Source organism: Lissotriton vulgaris, chromosome 4_1 (genome assembly GCF_964263255.1).
Source record: "Lissotriton vulgaris chromosome 4_1, aLisVul1.2, whole genome shotgun sequence".
Classification (NCBI taxonomy): Eukaryota; Metazoa; Chordata; class Amphibia; order Caudata; family Salamandridae; genus Lissotriton; species Lissotriton vulgaris.
Genome location: NC_141691.1, coordinates 589,121,693 through 589,143,169, shown reverse-complemented (window position 1 = coordinate 589,143,169; position 21,477 = coordinate 589,121,693). Strand labels below are relative to the sequence as shown.

The 21,477-nt window shown below is 44.8% G+C and overlaps 1 protein-coding gene across 1 annotated transcript in view; it reads right to left on the bottom strand.

Moving 5' to 3' along the window:
* Nucleotides 1–7,946: 7,946 nt before the first annotated feature.
* The window catches only part of BMPER (BMP binding endothelial regulator), a 477,629-nt gene continuing 464,098 nt past the window's right edge, over nucleotides 7,947–21,477 (bottom strand). Inside the window, exon 15 of the mRNA XM_086964813.1 lies at nucleotides 7,947–8,886. Coding sequence (XP_086820939.1) covers nucleotides 8,705–8,886 — 182 coding nt within the window. The 3' untranslated portion in view covers nucleotides 7,947–8,704. The remainder of the gene's footprint in view (nucleotides 8,887–21,477) is intronic.

Here is a 21,477-nt window from a genome sequence, read left to right as displayed (position 1 = left end):
AGTATGTGAAATTTGCATGTCCATGCTGGGATGTATGTGAACCTGTGCATGGTACATAAGAAGACCTCTGGCTTCTTCCCTTGGACTATGTGGTTATTGCAAGTAGTGGCAGACAGCATGTGATACTTGCACTTGTGTGCCAGTAGGTATGTGCGTCTGTGTATGGTAGATAACATGGGAGCTTGTGGGTTTCATTTTGAAAGCCTAGGGCCTGAAGAGGCTAGTGGAGGTGAGGACTGCAACCCCAGTTAGGAAATGTTGATTGCTGATATTCCTGATGCCGAGGTTGAGAATACACACCCTGATGGAAGGAGAGCAGAGCATCCTCTGTGCACATCAAATGTCTCTTTCATTCCAGGAAGAGTTACTAGTCAGTGAGGCCTGGGAATGGTGGGTCTGATATGAATGGCACTGAAAGATCATGTAAAAGATGAAGGCTTAGGCATTTGAACCTTTATGAGGCAAATGTCAGGAGAGGATGCCAGTCAGATGGTATCAGGGTTACTACCTTGGCCGGAGCTGTGGATCAATCAGAATTGAAGCTACTTTGTGGTCCTTTTGAGAAATGACAGGGTAGAAGAGAGAGGACTGCAATGAGCTGGCACCCACAACCAGAATTCCAAAGGACCAGACACAAAATCCCATTTGTATCTGGCTATAGGTCGGAAAGGTGGGTGAATGAGTTTCACACATTGTTCAACTGCACTATTCTGCAGGGGAGATCACTCAGAATTATAGCTAATGGAACCAGAACTAGGGACAAAGGTCTGCTAGTTTCCTTGCTGAATGCGGAAAGTCAGGACCACTTGCATTGAGCCTGCAGCACCATCCTTCTGCCTGTCTGCCAAGACCAGTTAACCACCTGAGGATAAGGGGGAAACAGCCTTAACAATGCAACCGTTACAACGCATGCCATTAAATTGCATGCCGTTGCAACAACAACGGTGTGCAGCAGTGGGTAGAAGGTGTTGGATTTCACTCCAACACCTTCCCTACTGTTGCACACGCTGGAGTTGAAATAGAAAATGTATCTATTCCAACTTCCAGCGCTTCCCTGACAGAAAGTCGGGGTAAAGTTTGGCATTGCAATTGCATGCGAGGTAATGGCATGCCTTGCAACGTCACATATAAGGAGAGTGTCTAGGGGAATGAGGCGGTGAGCCTGTTGAGTGAATCTCGGTGAGTGAAGTGTGGTACACCCAGTCCGGACGAGTTTGCGATCAAACGAGAACCAGAAGGGGCAACTGTGAAGTAATGCCTGTCACCTCTTGCAGAACCAATCAACAACACACTTGTGCCAGGAGAGGGCCATTGTGAAGTAAGAGCCATTGCCCTTGTGCAGAGCCAATCAGCAACCCCTGTGTGCCAAGAACGTGCCACCATTAAATAAGGGCAGTGCCCTTCTATGAAGGAAGTCAATGACCCCAGGGAGCCAGGAGGTGGCCACTGTGAAGCAGGGCCATTGTCCTGGAACGTACTGGTTGGCAGGAGCTGAAAAGAAGGACCTCCAATTCCAATGTGGGCTGTCTGGAGACTGAAGAAGCCTGACGCATCATTGGGGAGGTTGTGGACCCTCAGCATAGAGAGACTGGAGTCCACAGAGACGCGCTCAACTGCACTCACACTTGCTGGCTGCCATCTGGTCAGGTAAGAATGTTCAAGGACAGGAGGCATGTTGGGTACTGACAGGAATTTAGTGCTTAGTATTCCTGAAGTTAACTTTTAAGACCAAACTTAGATTTTACTGCATGGGGACAAGCGTGGGTCACATCTGAAAGTTGCCTCCAGTATCAAATGAGGAATAACCAGCCTCACAAGAAAAGTATCAGGAAATACCGCCTTCAACTACGCTAGCAGGCTGATTATAAGAGACTGGGGATATTATTTAGTGTCTTGCCTCTATGCTTTGTGCGCTTATATTGCAATAGTGGTTGTGTCATAAAGCAGCATTTGACTTGACAATTACCTTATTGCAGTTACAGTTACGGTACGAATATCAGTGGTCGCGTGGAGCCACTTTAAGGCACAATGGCCGTATATATGAGGGGTCAATTGATGGTCCTCTTGTCTTGAAAATTTGAAAGTACTAACTAACCAGACTGGGGATACACTTCCAGACTCTGGAAGCAACTCTGATCTACTACTCCTATAGTACTATCACACTTCGAGGTCTTATTTTTAGTTCCAATATAAACTTTTACGTATCTGACGAATTCGAGTAAGAGGACTCGCTGTAATTGGAGAAGTGTGTGGTGTACATGCACCTTCTATTTGCCCTTAAAACTGAACAAAGGGATGTAGATTGTCCACATACCATTCTTCGCGGCCTACCATGACCAATGATTTCCTGTAACTAGATCTCACAAGAATATACAGGAGCCCTGACGAAGTTCCACTGGAACAAAACGCGTTGGCTGATGCTGAGTTCTTTTAAACAAGAAATTGAACAATAAAGTTTTTTCGAAGACCTTTGAAGATTGATTAAACTGTACTTCATTGTGCACCGTCCATTTTTTTGGATAATCACAGTTAGTACTTTGAGTCTTGCGTCTGTGTATGCTTCATACCTACCTTCCCCTTGAAGATCCTTGGACTGCGGGATATGTACCACCACTGAGAATCAAGTGCTGGAAGGGGTGTGCTTGGGTGAGTTACTCAGTAGGTCGGGCCCAAGACAGCAGTAATAAAAGACCACAACCTCCACCATTGGGCCTAATAACCAGTTTGCCCCATGGCCCTCTGAAAGGTGCTCTGATAACACAGCACTTCTATTATTAAAATAGTCAACAATGCCCTTGAAATTCTCGACAACGGAGATTCCTGCCTCTTCATCCTCGTAGACCTCTCAGCAATTTTTGAAACAGTTAAGCACTCTTACTCCTAAAAACTCTTGATACCAGAATGAGCTTATATGTTGCAGTCCTTAGCAGATTCACCTCCCTTCAGGAAAACTGAGGTCAATGTATTTAGCTTCATCTCCAGCACAGCAAACTTTCAGCAGGGATACTTCAAGGATTCATCCTCTTTCCCACACTGTTAGGGCCTCATTTATGAAAAGTGATGCATCGCTGCGTGAAAACAGTGATGCGTCACTTTTCATTGTGCCCTCCTTGCGACATGCTGGATGCATCATATTTACAATATGACGCATCATGACGCAAGGAGTTACAGATACGTCAGTATTTCTGACGTATCTGTAGGCGCAAAAATGACGCATTGCTGGATTGTGTAACAAAAGTGACGCAACTTCAGCAATGGGTTATTTAACATGGGCATTCCATTTCAATGTGCCTGCATCAGTCTTATGTAGTCTTAGGCCTGCTGTGAGGCAGGCATAAGATATTGATGCATTTGCGTCCTAGAAGTGGTGCAGTGAAATCTCATAGATTTCACTGCGTCACTTCTTCGAGGCTTACTTGCATCGGAACGCCCACCCTGCATACATTATACCTGGCGCAGGTATAATGTGGCGCAGGTGTTTCAAAAGTGATGCATCTACCTAGATGCGTCACTTTGTAAATATGACGCAACATGCTGAATCTTGTACGCCACTGGTGCGTCACTAAAAGTGACGCACAGGGGGCGTAAAAGTGACACAAGGGCCCATAAATAAGCCCCTTAGTATTTACATAGAGCTCCTTGCAGCTATTCTCAATCAATTGAACAGTTCTTAACACTATTATGCAGACAACACTCAACTCTAAATGCGTATCACTTCACCAGAAGACATCTCCACAGATTTATAATTCTTCACTGTAATATATCCTGGATGATCTTGTACCACCTTAAAATGAATCCCCTGCAACAGATTTTCTCTTGATCTCTCCTCCCAGTTGCCACATTTCTGCACTAAAATGGCTCGAAGATAGCTCCATACTCATTGGGAAGCCAATCATTGTAGAAGGTGCTATATACTCGGGTTCACCCTAGATAAATACCTAAGCATATAAGTCCACATCAAGAGCTAAGCAAAGGGAGTCCAATTTAATCTCAAACTGCTGGGAGGATCAAAGGATTAATCAAAGCCCAAGACTTCAGATTAGTCATACAGGTGTTAGTGCTATTAAGACTTGATTATGGAAACTTACAGCTTGTCGGAATCCCCAAAAGTCACCTCACACCTCTCAGAGATGTATTACACTCAGCAGCCAGACTGGTCAGAGGTTCAGACAAATTGGAACACATCTGTCCCATTCTCACCTCCCTCGGGTGGCTACCTTTGGTGCTAGGGACTTTTCTCAAACTTGCCTGCATCACACATAATGCAACACATGGAAACAACCCTAACTACCTCAGCCACCATATATGTATCTCTGGAGTGCATTCCCAAATGAGAAGTGTGGGAAGCGCAGACACTCTACTACTGGAAACCCCCACTTAAAATCTCAAGAATGCTGACCCAACCCTCCTACCGATGTGCACCTAGAATGCATAACTCCATCGCTCCAAACGTCAGACTGATCCCCTATCACTAGAGGGCATATTACCTACAAACAGCGATATTTATCGCTAAGTAGGGATAGCGGCCAAATTATTATCGCCGCGCTTCACCGATTTTTATCGCTGAGATTACTTGCTATTAGCAAGGTTTATCTCAAAAACGATAAAAATCAGGCGAAATGCGTGAATATCGCTGACAATACAGCGATATTCACGCAATAGCGTGAAACAGCTCTTAGCCATGTTATCCACCTCCCATTGGATAACATGGCTAAGAACTGGTATCAGCAGGCGTTAGCTTTTGGAGATATTCGCGCTTAGCGCAAATATTTCCATCCCTTCGCCTTTGTAGGTAATAGGCGATAGCGATGTTAGCGACTGTTTTCAGTGGCTAACATTTTGGCATGCCTACTTTGCATGTCATTAGCGATAATTATTGCTGACATGCAAAGCGGGCACCAAAATGCCCGCTATCGCCTACAAGCTGTCGCTAACTGGTGTTAGCAACAGCTTGGTAATTGGGCGATAAAATTAACGCCGCTTTAGCGGGATGAAGTCCCGCTAAAGCGGCGATAAGGCCCTTGGTAATATGTCCCTAGATATTTAGGGTTTGATTTAGAGTTTGGCAGACAGGCTACCCATCTACCTTTCTACAAGTGCATTATATCTATGGCACTTGTAATAAGGTGGACAGGATATCCATCACATTTGTGCAGAGTAAACCATCCACCAAATTCTAAATCGGGCCCCTAAAAGGGAACTGAAAATGTTAATTTTCAAAGACCATCAACAGTTCCCTCATGCTGAGCTCTGCATACTACTTTTTCTTCGCCATCTCTCTCAAGCAAATTGTACATGATGACTATTACATCTTTGCCAATAACCTAAGTTGTCTTGTTCAGGAGATCTAACCTTGTGTGAAACTGCAGTGCTAATTAAAAAATGTTAAAGTTGCAGAACACATCCAGCTAATCCTGACATGTTTCTATGCATATTTACCTCATGCTGCAAGCATGGGAAAAATCATCCCTAAAAGGGCCACACAGTGAGCCCGATTCACAGAATGTACTTAAGACTCAATCCTAAACTTACTACTGTTTTGGTATTCACAGATGCACTTACTACTTTTGGTATTCACAGAATGAACTTACTACTTTTGGCATTCACAGAATGAACTTACTCATTTCGGTATTCACAGAAGTTAGGACTCTTAACTTTAGGACTCCTAAATGCCTTCTGTGAATACCAAAAGTCTTAAAATTAGGATTTTTCTCAATTTAGTAGTAGTAAAGTTAGGACTCCTAACTTTAGGACTCCTAAATACCTTCTGTGAATACCGAAAGTCTTAAAATTACGATTTGTCTCAATTTAGTAGTAGTATAGTTAGGACTCCTAACTTTAGGACTCCTAAATGCCTTCTGTGAATACCGAAAGTCCTAAAATTACGATTTTTCTCAATTTACTAATAGTAAAGTTAGGACTACTAACTTTAGGACTCCCAAATGCCTTCTGTGAATACCGAAAGTCTTAAAATTAGGATTTTTCTCAATTTAGTAGTAGTAAAGTTAGGACTTTACTACTACTAAATTGAGAAAAATCCTAATTTTAAGACTTTCGGTATTCACAGAAGGCATTTAGGAGTCCTAAAGTTAAGAGTCCTAACTTCTGTGAATACCGAAATGAGTAAGTTCATTCTGTGAATACCAAAAGTAGTAAGTGCATTCTGTGAATGCCAAAAGTAGTAAGTTCATTCTGTGAATACCAAAAGTAGTAAGTGCATTCTGTGAATGCCAAAAGTAGTAAGGCCCACATGCATCATTGTGACATTTTGCACTTCCTAATTTGCGAAAAATAAGGAATCGCAAATTAGGAAGTGCAAAATGCTATGCATCATTTTTTTCGGTATTTCCTTGTGATTCGGTAAAAATCGCAATTTTTACCGAATCCCAAAGAAATACCGAATTCTTAAGTTAATTTTCGCAATTCCCATTGATTCCTATGGGCCAAAAGGCCCATAGGAGTCAATGCAAATTGCGAGTGGCACTTGCGTTAAAAGTGTTAATTACACTTTTTGCAAATGTACCGAGTAGTTCAACTACTCGGTAAATTTGTCCCTCTAATTGCGAATTCGCAATTTCAAAATTAATCATGCATTGCTTTTAGGAAATCGCAAATTTGCGATTTTCTAAAAGCAATCGCATTTTTGGAAATCGCAAAAATGTTGCGATTTCAAAAAATGCTTCATGCATTCCAAAAAGCATTTTTGGAATCGCAAACGGCCGATTTTAAGGAATCGCACCGTTTGCGACTCCAAAAATGAATGATGCATGTGGGCCTAAGTTCATTCTGTGAATACCAAAAGTAGTAAGTGCAATCTGTGAATACCAAAACAGTAGTAAGTTTAGGATTGAGTCTTAAGTACATTCTGTGAATCGGGCCCACTGAATGAAAGCATGTGGGATTGGACCCAGAAATGGTGAGTCTAGCATGTTTCCCTGGCATGGGGCTGAAATCTTCTGTTGCCAGATAACTGGGAAGGTGAAGGAAACACAGGCTGGAATCATTAAATCAGGCCTCAATATGTCACCGTCTATTTACCTGGCATCTTGTAATGAGATCCTGAGGATAACACTCAGGTTTAGGGATGGATTAGGTGGCCACCTCACTCCAGGTTATTAGTGACGCTGTCACCAGTCCATACTTTTTCTCCTACAAATCATTGACTTCAGATTTATTAGTCTAGTTCATTGCAAACAAAACAAGCCAACAACTTCCTGAATGCATTAGGGTATAACACGACAGGTGTGCAAGCATTGTCCTGAAAGGAGGTGGTCACCATAGTCAAGATTAGAGCAAGGGTTAAATTAAGGTTAGGATTCGGTTTAGGATTACAGTCGTGCTCAGGTCTAATGACTTATTTCCATTATTACAACATCCTTTATTATTGGCTCTTCCTTATGGTAAACGCAAACTGAAAACAAAGGTAGTGTGGTGTCTCGATTATGGTGTAGTTATGCTATTTGCTGTCATTGCATTCTTCTTTTCAGCATAGCTCTGGATCAGTATGATCTTGGGTAGTTATTGATTCCGTCCAGTAGTAGGGGTCCGGCTTGTCACCGTCTTCGAGCCTGTCCTGGTGCAGTTCCAAGAGGTGAATCAGTAGAGCAGGCACGTGTTCTGCTTTCTCTGGTTAGCTGTAGACCAACGCCAAGCATCGGTTATCCACGAGACCAATAGCGCCATCTCTTCTTGGTTTGGCTCTGTCCTAAACGACTCCACATTAGAGAACCATGAATGCTTTGGATTTTTATACACAAAATAGTCCACTGGGCTATTTCATTACCAGACGAGGTATGCATGCCTGGAGACATGAATGTATGTCGTTTGTGAATTGTGCAGACGGAGCCAAAGGACAGTAAAGCTTGTGCAGGGTCAAAGGCAAAAAGTTCCTTTATCACAAGCATTTATACTCCTTCTGTAACATTCACTATTCGGCCAAGCTTCACTTTTAAATTATAAACATCTGGTTTATTTATACAGTTGTTGAAATAGCTTACAAATTAGAGTCCTACAAACAATACATAAACATTATAGCAAAAAATATACATAAAATAGTATTCCTTCTTTCTTCTATAAATGCTGTAAAAGTGTTACTATTTATATAAATATACATATATACATATGCAATATATATACATGACTATATGTATATATACTGCTGATATATACACACATATATGTATATAAATAATACCCGATTAGAAGACTTACATATATTATTTGAAACTTTGTGTAGTGGGCTGGTCACCGGTGGGTGTGCAGTGTGTCACAGTGGCTTAATTTGAAAGTATGTACATTCTTCGACAAGCAAGTTGTTTCATCTGACAGATCAACAAACTGGTGGGCGGCTCTTCACACCTTTGAGAGGAGTCATCTTTCTGTTGAAGTTTTTGATGTTTGTGCATGTGTTCAAACTGTGTACATCCTCTTTCTATTGTCAAGATAAATATAGATATATATATATAGAATCTGAAACAGTCATCAATGCAGTGAACATATGCTCAATCTATGTTAAATGCATATCTATATACATACATAAACTTAAATATGGTGTATATACAGTATCTATAGGTCCCTTTCTGTGAGTAGCTAAGTATGTTACAGAGCCTGCATACAAACAGTGTTGTCCTTCATTGGCTGTGGGCTTCAAAGAACCCAGTAAGAAGAGTTTTAAGTTTCGAAGTCCATTCCGGTAAGACTAATGTCACCGCTGTGGGCAAAGCGCGGGCTTGATACACCTTCCTTTGTGTAGAACTAAATTTGCAGGGCAGTGGCAGCCGGCCACGCACGCCTTGACGCACGGACCAATCTCGTTCCAGTTGTCACATGTCTTCAGGCAACCCGGACCACAGGTGTCGTACACGGCGCCATGTTTGCACTGAGTTGCTGAAAAGAAATAAATAAAGAATAGGGAGTTTACTACATGTTATTGAGACTTTCTGGTTATTGCTGTTTGGTTTTTCAACAAGGCATAGGTTGTTCGGATACATATATTAACCCCTTTGCTGCGGCGGCTATTCCACCGCAGCGCTAAGGGGGAGGCGGGGCCGCGCGGCGGTCCCGTGCTCGTGACGGAACCGCTCCATCACGGCCCGCGGGTGAGCTGTGCTTGTGACGGAACGGTTCCGTCACGGCCCCACCCGCCCTTCAGAACATCCAGCGCAGGCGCGGAATTCGCACCGCGCAGGCGCGGCGAGCGGGCCGTGATGGAACCGTTCCGTCACCAGCACAGCCCACCCGAGGCTCGTGATGGAACAGTTCCGTCACGAGCATGGGAGGGGTTAATACATCTGAGGTTTTTGTTTCCTAATAATGAAATACACTTTATTGCAGTCCCTGTTTTGCAGTCAATGTCTATCAGGGTTTCTTATCTGTTAATGAAGTCATTATGGTTGCTTTGGAAGGTCTTACTCTGCAATAGAGTCACCAATGTTGGAGATTCCCTGGCTTGAAAGCTTGTGCACTGATATTAACAGCCTCTCAAAAAACGTTCATCAAAATATGCAAAAGACTGTAAAAGTTGGCAAATAAATATTCATCCAAAAGAAGCCGAATATAAATCTATCAACTGTTTAGAAGGGCATTTCAGCAACTAAAATAATGTATAGATACAACGCACAAATCGTCACAAGGCAACTCAAACTGGCACAAATGGCAGCGTTGCTTAACTAAGCGCACAAACGTGTTTTTCGCTACGTAGGGGCCTTATTTACAATATTTTTACGCAAGACAAAGCAGAAAGCCTTCCTGCTACGCTGCCTTTCATCAAAATAAAAGGGCAGGAGTGTGCCATATATAGAAGATATGTAGCATTCATGTCCTTCTCCCCTGCACTAGCACACAATCAGCAACCGTGCGCCAGCACAGAACCCCTGGCAACATTTTGCAAAGGTGCCTGCGCTGAGGGGATGAGATTCCTCTTTCCATGCATTCTGCAGAATGCAGCACACATAGGCAGAGGAACAAACAAGGAGAAATACAAGTATTTCTCCTTGTTGCACCTCCTTATGCATCCCCGGGGGAGGTGCAGGATTCTGACATATTCCCAGGTTTACAAAATGTTGTAAATCGGGGAATGCGTCAAGTTCCATGGACGTTGCATGGGAACACCCACAGCAACACCCATGGAATGCCCCTTTCATGCTGAAATATGCGTGAAAGGGAAACATATTTATAAGGCCATGAAAAGTCACACAGGGTGACTTTAAATGGCCATGTAAATATGGGGAAGCCCATTGCGCTGCCGTTGCGTCAAATGAAAAACATTTGGCTGGCCAGATGTTTTTCTGTTTTTGCAATTGTTGAGGTCCTGGCTGGTCAGGTTTTTGGACCCAAAACCTTCTTGTACGCACGTTGCGTCAAATGAAGCACCGGTGGTGCAAAGGGCTCGTAAATAAGCCCCTAGGTTGGCAAGAGCAAAACACTGAGGGACAGGTTTATCGCCAGTTCTGCCTCGCCCTTGCGCCATGCGAGGTGATATAAGGGGACACAAAACCTAGAATGAGATTTACCAGGCCACTGATGCCACCTTTGTGTGGCCCTGCATGACTTGGCAAATGAGGAGTAACAGCCACCCATGTATTTTGGTGCATTCCCTGATTTACCATGAGTGTTATACCTGGCAATGTTTCAAAATGCTCAGTTTTCCGAGGGGAGGCGTAACGAGGAGAAATATCTTTATTTCACCTCATTTTTTACTCATTCTATGTTTGCTGCAGAGATAGACGAAAAGGCCATAAAGGATTATTAATGTGCAGGAAAGTGCTGTTTTCTACACAAAAACAATCCTGCCTGCAACGCAGGCACCAGGCACCCTTGAACCACTTGTCTTGCTGTGTTGCGTGAAAGAATGATACATATGGCCTGCAATGATTGTGCATGACCAAGCTCAGTAGGTCCAAGGGAGTAGGGTTAAAACGAGGACATGAAAAGAATGGTGGTGCAGAAACTTGTAATATGCTTGGTGGTGTTGCAGCGGCACCACCAGCATATTGTGGGCTCACACCGCTGCAACACCGCTGAGGGATAACAGATCCATGGCAGTTGCTGCAGTCCTTTGGCGGTACGACCACCAAACTCGTAATAGGGCAGTAATTTCCGCCACTGCGGTGGTGGCCGCACCTCCACCACGGCTACAGCGGTCCATAAGACCACCGTAGTCGTAATAAGCCCCTTCAATATGTTTACAATATTCATTCTTGGAGAAAAAATAAGGTTAATGGTAAGCGGTGGGTAGTGTCATGCTGGCTGCAGCGCAAAAAGAAAAACAAGACCTGAATTTCACACGTTGTCAACATACCTTAACCATAGTTTCAATTTCCTTTGTCTACAGTCAACCTTGAATCTTAACCTCAGTGCACTGTTTTCAATGTCAAACGTTTTTCACACATACAATGCTGTGTGTTAGAAATGCAATTACGAATGCTACTTTCTAGCCGCCAACACTAATATCTAACAATAAGCTGACACTTGCCTGCTTTTTGTGGTAGCAGGTTGGAGCGGTTTCGTTCTTATTCCTATTATAATTCAGTATCAAAAACGTAGGTGTCGCCTGCTGGAGGGCTGGAGGTCTTAACGAATGCAGTTAGGGTGGAAACAATATATTTCGCGTAGAAAAATGTGGCCTTAATTTCATTTTTCTGGCAAAAGGTTCCATTTAATGAGTGTTCACTTTTGATATGAAAGTATGCAATCAGGAATCCATGCATTTCACCCATATGCAATGCTTTTCCACTTGTACCGTCAGGATATATGTGACAACATGACACCGCAGCTAAGTTCACCTCATTGTTTCAATTACTGCAGATTCGCTGAGCTCCGTGAAGTCGCGAGTCCCTTCAGTTTAATAAGGAGACATACTGAAAAAGAATCCATCTCCTCAGGAGATTACAGTCATTATTTTCGAAAAGTAAGGGGCGTATTAACAAGGGCTTTATTTCTGCATTTTTGGCTTTACAAGCCAAAAAAGCAGAGATAAAACTAGTTCCCTATCAGCAACAGGGTGCTAACATGCAAATTCGCATGTTAGCACCCTTTTACTCTACGCTTCCCCTTGCATCTCTAATGAGATGCAAAGGGGGCGTCCAGAGTAAAATAATAGGAGAAATGTCACTAAGCTACATTTCTCCTATTATCAAGGATATCGCTAACTCTGTTAGCAAAAAAGAAAAAAGCAGCACTAACCGTGGTTAGCGCTGCTTTTTTACATCTGGTATTTTTCTGACTTAGCCATGATATTGTATGTAAGGTGGATATCATGGCTAAGTATGTCTATCCCTATCAGCAAGCTATTGCCAAACCTTGTAGGATTATCGCTGTATTTTCAGCGATAATCTCATAATTGGCAGCTTGCGCTCTGAATTTTATCGCTTTGGAGATAAGCGTTGCTGATAGCACGCTATTTCGGCGATAAAATTCAGAGTTGGCCAGAGATAATTATCCTAGCGCTAAGTGCGCTTAGCGATAATTATCACCTGGCCTTCTTAATATGCCCCTAAATGGCTTTAGCTAACGTGATACGCATCTGACTGACTTAGTGGAAAGAGCAAGAGCGTAAGTCAACAAACAAAAATCAAGATTTTCATAATTAATGCAAAGCAATGTAGAAATCTGCAACGCTGTTTTGCATAAATAGCCTTAAAAAAATCAGTGCTGTGTTCGCAACGTGTTGTGCGCTATATATGTTGTCAATCGCGCTTGTACAACAATGCCTTGTTTAGGCAACACTAAGCATGATTAGCATTGTGCTATGGCGCAAACGTGAGCGAGTGTCTTTCTTTGTGAATTTTGACAAAATGCTCTCCCTTCAGTACAAATTTATATGACCTGACAACTGCCCAAGGGTAAGCCACATAATATGCGTAATTTTGCAAACAATGCACATATGTGTGGGAATGTTAAACAATTTATATTTTGCCCATTTTTTGCATCCAGAGCTAGGATTCTATGCAAAGCCAGGTAGAGTTTTGTTATTTTGGACGTTGCATTGCCATTTGGTGATGCAGCGTGCACAATGTAATTTGTTTTATTTATTTATTTGTTTACTTAACTCCATTCGGCCACATTGCCAAAGTTTACTACCCTCACCCTGTCCCTCCCCGCCCTGCCCCGCAGCACTCCCTCGAGGAGCCGCCACTGCTGCATTCACTTCAATTATTGATGCAAAAATCCTTATATACACAAAATGTTATTAATGCTGTTATTTGTGCTACTTTGCAACAAATAGGACCCTTTTGATTCACTTGAGGGCGCACGCTATAGTTTAGTACATCTGAGCTAATGTGACATAATTTATCTAATATTATTATTATTTATTTAAGAATTTTGATATAGCGCTGGCTAGACCCAAGGGTATCAGAGCGCTGTACATTGGTACAGGTTAATGTCACACAAAAAAAAGTATAAACAGGACATCTGAGATTAATCAGATCAAGTCACTGATTTATAATGAGGGAGGAGGAATAGCAGGGTTGGGGTATAGGGAGGGTGGGGGTCGAAAGCCTGTCACATTTGGCAGTTGAGGAACCTCTAAGTGAGGTGTGGGTTGAGGAGGAGATCATTTAACTGTCTTGTGTAGCTCAAGAAGAAGGGGTCTGTCCTGATATGGACTGGAAAGGAGGTCCAGATTTTAGGACTGTTCCTCAAGAAAGACTCTACACACTCGTCTCTGCTGGGGCAGCCAGGAAGACGGCCTCAACCTCAGTACCGATGCCCACCACCACGATGCCATGCATCATCATAGACTTCGCTTCCAAGGTACTGTTTGTTTGGCGGTCCATGTGACTCCATGCCCAACACCGCGCTCTTTGCAGTCATCGCCGTACTTTGGATTTATTGCTGTCACAACATCACAATAGCACCAGATGGAGCTCTTTGTTCTCTACAAGCTTTATTTTTGCAATAACTGTTCTAAAGTCATATCTTATTACCTGTATGTTGGATTTTTGTCATTTTGGTCTTGTTGAGTTTAGATAGAGATACTTTATTTTACCCAAACTGGTGTGGTGTCCATTTGTGGTGTTATCACTGTATTACTGCGTGTTTTGGGTACAAATACTTTACACATTGCCTTTGGGATAAGCCTGTCTGCCCGTGAACAGCTACCCAGTGGGTGAGCAGTGGTTATCTAAAGTGTGTATTCCCATTACCCTGACTAGAAGCAAGAGTTCCTATTTGGACAAAAGTACCTACCTCTGCCAACTAGAGACTCCCATTTCAAACAGGGTGTTTGCGCTTCTTAGGTTTCTTGACTGAGTTGCCTTCTTGAGTTTTGAGGCCAGGCAAGGAGGTTTCCAGTGGGAAGGACTTTATGAGTAATACAGGTTGTTGAAAAGCTGTAGCTAACTTCATTCGGGAGCAAATTCACTTCTTTTAGGGCAGGGGAGATGTGGTCATATTTTTTGATTCCTGTGACCATTCTAGCTGCCTCATTGAGCGTGGTTCTGATGGGTGCAAGGTGGTATTTGGTAGAACCTGTGAGGTTGACAATCTAGACAACACTAGTGCTTGCCTGGTAGGATTTGGATTTGTTCAGTAGATTAAGGTTGTAGAACGGAACACGTTGCGCTATTCTTTATATGATTTTTCATTGCCAGTTTGGGGTCCAGTGTGATTCTTAGAGATTTGGCAGAATCAGTTAGGGTTAGGTTGCAGTTAAGAGTGTCTATGCAGTTAATCCATACTTGCATCTGGGGGAACTGCTCAGTCTTTGATATGAGGAGAATTTCTGTCTTATCTTGATTGAGTTTTAGATGGTTATGAGAAAGCTAGTGCTGGACTTCTTTGATGGTGGCATTTAATTGGTGAATCTTGTCTAGTGGAGATTTCCATGTAGAGCTGGGTGTCATCAGCATATAGATGAGAGGGAATGTTTGCTTGGTCAAGGATGACTTTGAAGGGTTCCACATGGGTATTGAACAGTGTGGGGAGAGAACAGAGCCTTGACGGATACCCCAGGAAGATGATGATATAGCAGAAGTCTGATTGCATGTTTTCATTTGTTGAGAACAGTTTTGTAGAAAGATTGTGAACCATCCCTTGTGCACAATACATTTTCACAGGACATCCAGGAGAAGCTTGTGGTGGACTGTGTCAAATACTGCTGATTGATCTAGGAGTATGATCAGGCAGCATATGTCTGGGTCCAGGGATTTGTGTAGGTCATCTACTATATTCAAAATAGCTGTTTCAGTGCTGCATCCTTTTCTGAAGCCTGATTGGTGAGGGTCCAGAAGATTATTGTTTTCTATATGCTGCTTATGTTGTGAGAGAACACATCTCTCTAGTGTTTTGGCTAGGAAGGGGAGATTTGCGAAAGGTCTGAAGTTATTCATGTCATTCAGGTCTTCTCCCTATTTTTGAGCATCTGTGTAACTTGCCCGAGTTTGACAGTCGGGCATCACTCCAGTCATCAGCGAGATGTTTATGATTTTGGTCCAGAGGGGGAGGGGGTTAGTATGTGTTTGAGTTTTTTTGTCAGAGAGGCTGGAAGGGGGTCTGCTAGGTGGGAGGAGGGTTTGGACTTAGCCAACAGAACAGATTTGTCTGCCTCAGAGGGTTGGTTGAATACCTTCCAGTTTCTTGGAGTTATGTGAGGCCCTTGTGTTCAAAAGTCTAACTTTTTGGCCTGATCACCCCCATTTGTTTGTGCTGAGTGACACTGCTGGCAACTGACTTTGACTGTGCCCTGGATTCTTCTAGTCAGGCCCAGCCTTTGTTGCACTTGCATGTGGGCACTGCCGAGAGCCTGTGGTCATTTTAAAAGCAGCCCTGTGTTGCAGCACTGCTTTAAAAGTAAAGTTCACTGCAAACTCGACTTTGGTGGTAGGAGCATTACAAAGTGATAATCTACCTTATTTTAACCTTATGGGTACCCTCAAGATCTCCCCTATGTGATTCATGGGTGGGGGTAATGTAACTATAAGCAGGGTCCCTATAAAAGATGTTTGAAAACCCTGGTGGGTAAAAGCTGCACATTTTAATTTCTCCAGTATAGGAAATCCACTACAAAGTCGACTTTGGTGCTGTGAAATACCAACAATCGTTTTTGCATATTAAGAACTGCTCAGATCTCCACTAGGTTTTCCAGGGGGTACGGGGGGGGCAGAAAAATCCCTATAGCACACCCCTTATCCTAAAGACCCCCATGGTGCAAGAAAATACAGGTTTGAGGAAAGGTTTTTTCAAGTACTTAAGCCTAAAACTTGCATTGAATTGCCTTTTCGATCTATTGTACTTTTGGTTCCTTTAAAAAAGACTATTATAGCCATCATTCAGTTCTAGCTCATTCTAAATGTCTCCTACTCAAAAATATTTTATTCAAGTATCTTATTTTTGCTGTGAGAGTATGATCAGAAGTTCCTAGGACCCTTCTTGACTGGTTATTGAACAGCTTATCCAGTTCAAGTGTTCAAGTATCTAGGTATATCCCACAGATATTTCTTTGGCACTGAAAAAACAGAGCTTTCTATATTTCTTCATATGTCCCTTTGTTCAATCTGCTCTCTCCAGCTTGCCCTAGTTTTGAAGTTTCCCGAATGTACAAAGAGCACTTTTAGAGGATGCTCCTTTGGTTACTTGACCCCACAAAACTGGAACCAGTTACTTGACTACATACAACATTTATAAAGCCGCATCCTATGTTGAAATTACCTCAAAACATTTCTCTTGTACAAATCTCTTTCTACTTGAGTGGACAGTTATGCCTCCGATATGTTTTTCATTATTTCTCTTTTTCTGTATTCTTTCCTATTTTTTTTATCTTGGGTTTCTTTTTTCTATTTTCTTTTAGCATCAGGAGACCAGTTATGTTAGCAGTACCATTCAGCAAATAAATAATAATAATGTATTATTTATTGTGATGTATTCGATGTTTGGGGAAGTACTTTTATCTATTTTACTCTGTTGTGGTTGATTGCACTCATCTCGCTGACTATTAAAATGGGAAAGTGTGGTATAACTGACCTGTAATACATCGATAACTGTGCTTTAAACGTTTTCACTGTTTGAGAGAGAGAGAGAACAGGAAAGCACTGTGGGGCATATTATCAAGGGGGTTTATCTCCGCTTTTTTGGCTTTAAAAGCCAAGAAAGCAGAGATAAAATTATCTCTCTATTACCTAGCTGTCGCTAACACCAGTTAGCGACAGCTAGTAGGAGATAGCAACCATCTTGGGCCCCACTTTGCATGTCAGTGATATTTATCACTAATGACATGCAAAGTGGGCGTGCCAAGATGTTAGCGACTGGAAACAGTCGCTAACATCGCTATCTCCTATTACCAACTTTTGGAGATATTCGCGCTAAGCGCGAATATCTCCGAAAGCTAACACCTGCCCTGAGCAGTTCTTAGCCATGTTATCCAATGGGAGGTGGACAACATGGCTAAGAGCATTAGCTCGGTAATGCATGAATATCGCTGACTTTTCAGCGATATTCATGCATTGCGGCCGATTTTTATCGCATTTGCGATAAACCTTGGTAATACCAAGGTTTATCTGCGATAAAAATCGCCGCAGGTCGGCGATAAATTTTTGTCTCTAACCAAGCAATAGCGATAATTATCAAAGTCAAAGTCAAAGTCAAAAAGTGCTTTATTCGAGTTGTTACTCATAAAAGCATATTATACACAAGAATTTAAAAACAAATTAAATTTACAATCCAGCACAATGACGCAACACTATAGATTACATATAAAAATTCATTCAGTTAAAAGAAGAGTTGGCGCATTATGGCCGTGAACTGGAACCTGCTCAAGTTCCTTCCATCTTGGTGCATAAAGAGGGGGCCATCCCCCGCCGGCCGAACCGCCATGTATTGCAGCAGCCAGCACACTGCGCAGCGCCCCACCTCCGGGATACAATGTAGACGAATCGTCGCCCCTTTTCGAGCCTTATCCGTTTTGGATTGTCTAAGCGTGAGCTCCACCGTTTTTACCATCGGCTTGACGTCCCTTGCCTGTAAGCAGCGCTGCGCCGGGCCTGACCTGTTGGGGGCCACTATTTCGCTTACCCGAAAAGCCCCAAAGAAGGCCGTGGTGAACGCGGCCCCGAAGAGTAGCCGTTCATACCTGTCTGCAATGATGCTGGTTAGGGCGCTAAGTAACTGACCCAGCTTGTCGTAATCAATGGGGCGTCTGGTGTCCTTTTTGGTCCCCTCAAGTTTTCGCCAGCCTTTCAGGGCTGCCTTCAGGTAAACCGTTGCCGTGGGGTCCTCGCCTGTGTGGAGCCTGGCAAAGTATGCAATGGCGGCCAGGTGCGCCTGTGCCCAAGACCTTGTTTTCTTGGCGTCGAATGCCCATTGCACGAATTTCTCCGCCGCTGTGCGGACCGTTGATTTGTCTTCCAGCGACACTATGCCCCCGATTCTCATTACTGTGGCCGCGTATTTCTTGTATCTCTTGTGCGCCTCAGAGGTGAGCGAGTGCCCTATTAATCTGGACAAGTCAACCCCCCCAGGTCCCACAGGTATGTTGGAAAGGGGGTCATCACCTCGTCCGCACCGGGTAGAAGTTGTTTGAACCGTGTCATCTGGGACCGGGATAGCGCATCGGCGACCGTGTTCTCCGTCCCCGGCACGTGCCGAGCCTTCAGCTCCAGGTTCCCCTCGAGCTGCAATTTAACCAACTCTCGCATTAGCCTCAACATGCCCGGGCATTTTGCTGCGCCTCTGTTAATGGCCTGCACTACCCCCAAATTATCCGACCACAAAGTGAGCTTTAGATTCTTTATCTCTTTTTTCCATACCGTCAGAGCCACTACTATTGGGAATAGTTCGAGGAACGTGATGTTTTTTGTGAGCCCCTGCGCATGCCACCTGTCTGGCCACTGGCTGGCACACCATTTGTTCCCCAGGACCGCCCCAAATCCCAGGCTCCCGGCTGAGTCTGTGTATAGTGATAGCTGATCGGCTGACACCCAACCCTTTTTCCAAATCAGCACACCATTGAAATCCTGCAGGAATTCGTCCCATACTTGTAGGTCCTGCCTTACACCCGTGCTCAGTCGGATGTGGTGGTGCTTGTGGGTAACACCGGCCGTAAGCGCGGTGAGGCGCCTGGAAAAGACCCTGGCGGGCGGGATGACCCTCGCCGCAAAATTCAGCCTGCCTATCACCCCTTGTATGTCCCTGAGGGTGGCTTTGCGCCGGCCTCTTAGTTTGGCTATTTCTTCCCTGAACTCTTGTACCTTCTCCGGGGGGAGCCTGGCGGTCCCCGCCGTGGAGTCAAGCTCAATGCCCAAGAACGTCAGTCTAGTCGTTGGGCCTGTCATCTTCTCTTTTGCTAAGGGGACTCCGAGTGTTTCGGTCAGGTCCTCGAACGCCGCCAATGTACTGGCGCACGTCGGCGATCCCGCCGGTCCTGTGAACAGGAAATCGTCCAGGTAGTGCAGCTTCCCGCCCCCTTGATGTCTGTCGTGGAGGGCCCATTCCAGGAAAGTGGCGAATTGTTCAAAATAGGCACAAGATATGGCACATCCCATGGGCATGGCTTTGTCGATGTACGTGTCCCCTTCCCATTGGAAGCCCAGCAGGTGAAAGCTGGTCGGATGTACCGGTAATAAACGAAAGGCAGATTCGATGTCCGCCTTGGCCATGAGTGCCCCCTTCCCTGACGCTTTGACTAGCGCGATAGCGTCATCCACTGACGCGTAACCCACCGAGCATGCTTCCTGGTCGATGCCATCGTTTACGGACCCCCCCTCGGGGTATGACAAGTGGTGTATCAGCCTGAATTGGCCCTTTTCTTTCTTCGGAACCACCCCTAGTGGGGAGATGACTATTCCTTCGCACACTTCTTGAGGGAGGGGGCCCTCGATTCTGCCCAAGTTCCTCTCCTTTTCTATCTTCGCGCTCACCACCCGGGGATGCTGCCTGGCTGACTGTAAGTTATTCGCTCCTGTTAATGGCGGTGAGCCTTGAAACGGGATAATGAAGCCTTCTTCAAAACCCTCAACCAGCGTCTTTGCGTCTGTTTTGTTTGGATACCTGTTTGCTAAACTGCGCAGCTGTTGTGTATTAATGGGGGACCTAGCCAGCTGGCACTGCTTAATGTCTACTAGTGTCATGCCCCCACTGGCCTTCGGGCTAGTGCTTCTTGTGTTTCTCCTTCTTTTCGCTCTTTGCTTCCCGCTTGGAGCCTTTGCATGTAGCAGCCGCGTGTTTCCCTCCGCAGCTTGAGCACGCATGTTGGAATTTGCATGAGGAGCCCCATGAACAGTCCCCCGCATCATACCGCCAGCATATGGCCTTGGTCGCGGGGGGGGAGTTGGACCGCCTAGGGAAATGTTTCTGGTGACTTTTGTTCTTCCCCCTGTGGGACGAGCTCCGAAAGGACTGGTCGTATTTCCCCGTCCAGGCTCTAACTTCTTTGGCCGCGAGCATCTTATGAATAAAACCTGAAACGTCCTCCTCGTTCCACTCCATTTCTGGGTGCCTCTGCATCTTTAACCTAAAACCCTTATCGTATTCCAACCATGCATCCCCGGGGAATTGCCTCTGCGCAGAATGTATGTTAGCCTCATACAGCCATAGGTCAGCCGCGCAATGCGGGAACCTCTCTACTATGATACACGCCATGATCCTAAAAGCGTCTAGCCAATTCTCAAAGTTCCGCTCCTTTCTAGCCCCTCGCCTCTCCCTTTTTTCGTCCTCCCTCCTGTCACATGTGGTCAGGTCGAGGCCCTCTAGCTGTATTTCTAGGAGCGAGAATATATCGATGAACTCCTTGCGCCATATCCTCTCTTTCACTGCGAGAGGAATAAGGCACGCGAGCCCCGTGGCTTTCGTCGTCAAGGAGGCAGGGCCGGGGGATGGTCTGGCGTACAGGTCACTGCCTAGCCCCCCCGATCCCGGGCTCCCAGACCCAGTATTATACCCCCAACCGGGTAATGGGGAAACCTGATCCCCCTGTGGGGACAGGCCCACCTGATCCTGCACCCTTGACTGTCGGGCCCACCCCGGATCCATCATATGCCAAGTTAAGCCCCCCGACTCGTCGGTGCGTTGTTCCCTGGGCCCCGCCGCCCCCTGCCCTGAGCTGTTCAGTAACGACGGAGCGAGCGATTTCAAGCATTCTTTCACAATGGTACTAATATGCTCACCATTAACCGTTCTGTCGTTCGTCTCCTTTTTCTTGCTGTCGACTGACTTCAGCGGCGGGAGCTTCTGGCGCACTTTCTTTGGGGGATTCCTCTTGGCCGTCCTCTTCCTCGGCGAGGTCTTAGGCTTCTTGGGTGCTGACGGGCCTGCTTCCTCCTCCGCCTGGCCGTCTGGCCTATTCTCCTTCCCTTTGGCCAAATGGGGCTGGAGCCATTCGTCGCCGTGTACCGCCGATATCTCGCGGATCTTCCTCAGCACTTCCGCCATGTCGCCTGGCTGATCTTCCGCCATGTTGTCCCCAAGGCCTAGGTCTGGTTTCAGCGGGCTAGCCTGCGCCGCTGGGTCGGAAGGAATTCCGGACCCGCCTTTGAACTTCTTTGC